Source organism: Vollenhovia emeryi, unplaced genomic scaffold (assembly GCF_000949405.1).
Source record: "Vollenhovia emeryi isolate VEMERY1.0 unplaced genomic scaffold, V.emery_V1.0 DF939534.1, whole genome shotgun sequence".
NCBI lineage: Eukaryota > Metazoa > Arthropoda > Insecta > Hymenoptera > Formicidae > Vollenhovia > Vollenhovia emeryi.
The window spans coordinates 1-2,212 of NW_011966832.1; the positions used below are offsets into that span (position 1 = coordinate 1).

The following is a 2,212-nucleotide window of genomic DNA, read 5'->3' on the forward strand; positions in this document are numbered from 1 at the left end:
TTGAGTGTTGAAAACCTGTTATGTCATATTAGAAGCCTATCTTGTAATAAAGTCCACTATTGCAAGATTAGCTTTTAATATGAGGCAGCAGGGATTTTTGCTAAATTAGTGAACATTGTTGGATCGTACTCAACCATGTGACACTTCTCCAAACTATAGGAAACTCCTCTATTACGAGATGGGCTTTTAATCTGAGACAGCGAGGATTTTACTCATTTAATGAGCCTCGTCTGTTGGTTCCAGCTTGAATTTATTGCCCTTGAAGTGGAAAATTTATCATTGGACCGTGTGTGTTGAAAAGGATTTGTAAAATTGAGTGTTGAAAACCTGTTATGTCATATTAGAAGCCTATCTTGTAATAAAGACCACTATTGCAAGATGAGCTTTTAATGAGGCAGCAGGGATTTTTGCTAAATTAATGATCATTGTTGGTTCGTACTCAACCATGTGACACTTTTCCAAACTATAGGAAAGTTCTCTATTACGAGATGGGCTTTTAATCTGAGACAGCGATGATTTTACTGATTTAATGAGCCTCGTCTGTTGGTTCCAGCCTGAATTTATTGCCCTTGAAGTGGAAAATTTATCATTGGATCGCTCGTGTAATTGTTGCTGAATAGGATTTGTAAAATTGAGTGTTGAAAACCTGTTATGTCATATTAGAAGCCTCTCTCGTAATAAAGTCCACTATTGCAAGATGAGCTTTTAATATGAGGCAGCAGGGATTTTTGCTAAATTAATGATTATTGTTGGATCGTATTCAACCATGTGACACCTTTTTAAACTAGAGGAAAGTCCTCTATTACGAGATGGGCTTTTAATCTGAGACAGCGAGGATTTTACTGATTTAATGAGCCTCGTCTGTTGGTTCCAGCATGAATTTATTGCCCTTGAAGTGAAAATTTTATTGTTGGACGAATGTAATTGTTGCTAAAAAAGATTTGTAGAATTGGGTGTTGAAAACCTGTTATGTTGTAATAAAGTCCTCTACAAGACGGGCTTTTAATATGAGACAGCAGGGTGTTTTACTAAATTAATGATCATTGTTGGCCCGTGCGTGTAATTGTTGCTAAAGAAGATTTATAAAATTGGGTGTTGCAAATTAGGAGCCTATCTGTCACGATGGAGGATTTTTCTCTACACATGAGAACGATGATGGTGCAAGAATCTACCTTTCGTTATTCTTGTCGGCGTCGATAGAAATGTTACAGCTCTTTAGAAAGTCGAGGCAAGCCGGGAAGACTACGACGGCAGAAACTGTAACGCTTCGTAATGTACAGTCCTAAAATGGAGAACGTGTCGCCGCATATCTGAGTTTTGCAACGATGCTCATCGAGTACGCTTGTTTTAAGGAACTGGAGCAGTGGGATAAGTGGGAGGAAAATCCAGTTGTCGTTATACCGGACAAGCCGGTGAACCCGATACAAGCGAAGATAGACCAGTACCGGCAGCAGGTGATCAAGCCCCCCGAATCGCCCACCGAGGAACAGCTGAACTTCTTCGAGGTGAGTGCGAGGGCTGACTTGGAGACAGTCGCTTCGGTACGAACGCTTTTACCTTTGCGCAGGATATGACGCCGAAAATCACTAGGCAGACAAAGATTCTAATAAAGGACAAGCACGCGGACGGCTCGTCTCGCAACGCTGCAAAGTTCACGGCCATGGATCCCGTTCCTACCGTAAGTCCACGCTCGAAAGCGTAACCTGTAACACTCGCAGTCACTTACGTTCCTGTCGTAACGTCCAGAACGAGCTGGTGGAATGGGAGGAGAACGCCGCCGGTTGGGAGGTGGACGCCATAGACGACTTCAGTGACGCCGCCAAATTTCTGCGCGAGCAGAGAAGGAGAGAGCGGGAGCAGCGGTTGATGGAGCAGCAGCAGAGACGATTGGAGCGCACCGCGAAGCCGCAGCCCTTGGGCGCGAAACTGTGTTCCTGATGCGAGACCGTGAATACGTGGGGATTGATATCAAAATACACAATAATGTACAACACAGCGGGGTACATGCCGGATATTTTTAATATAGAATTTTTGGCATGTTCGTATATTAACTCTCTGTCACTCGATGTAACTCTCGGTGTGCGGCGTGTCGGTTCTGTCAGTTTCTCGATTCCTCGCGATCGCTCGTCGGTCGTTGCAAGCTTCAAAGTATGACGAGAAGTCCATCCGCGAATCCTGCGTCCTCGAGAGAACGCAGAGCTGCTTCATTTTA

At 43.8% G+C, this 2,212-nt stretch overlaps 1 protein-coding gene across 1 annotated transcript; it reads left to right on the top strand.

Moving 5' to 3' along the window:
• Positions 1 to 12: 12 nt before the first annotated feature.
• LOC105557273 lies at positions 13 to 2,047 on the top strand. The gene is made up of 3 exons (XM_012004467.1): positions 13 to 1,505; positions 1,568 to 1,678; positions 1,747 to 2,047. The coding sequence occupies exons 1-3, from the start codon at positions 1,326 to 1,328 to the stop codon at positions 1,936 to 1,938; spliced, it is 483 nt and encodes a 160-aa protein (XP_011859857.1). The 5' UTR covers positions 13 to 1,325; the 3' UTR covers positions 1,939 to 2,047.
• Positions 2,048 to 2,212: the final 165 nt, after the last annotated feature.

Excerpts from the sequence above, each read along its gene's own strand:
- LOC105557273 (XM_012004467.1), top strand. The coding sequence starts at position 1,326 with ATGCTCATCGAGTACGCTTGTTTTAAGGAACTGGAGCAGTGGGATAAG. Across the intron at positions 1,506-1,567 it reads AACAGCTGAACTTCTTCGAG|GATATGACGCCGAAAATCAC; the intron begins GTGAGTGCGAGG and ends ACCTTTGCGCAG. Across the intron at positions 1,679-1,746 it reads CCATGGATCCCGTTCCTACC|AACGAGCTGGTGGAATGGGA; the intron begins GTAAGTCCACGC and ends CGTAACGTCCAG.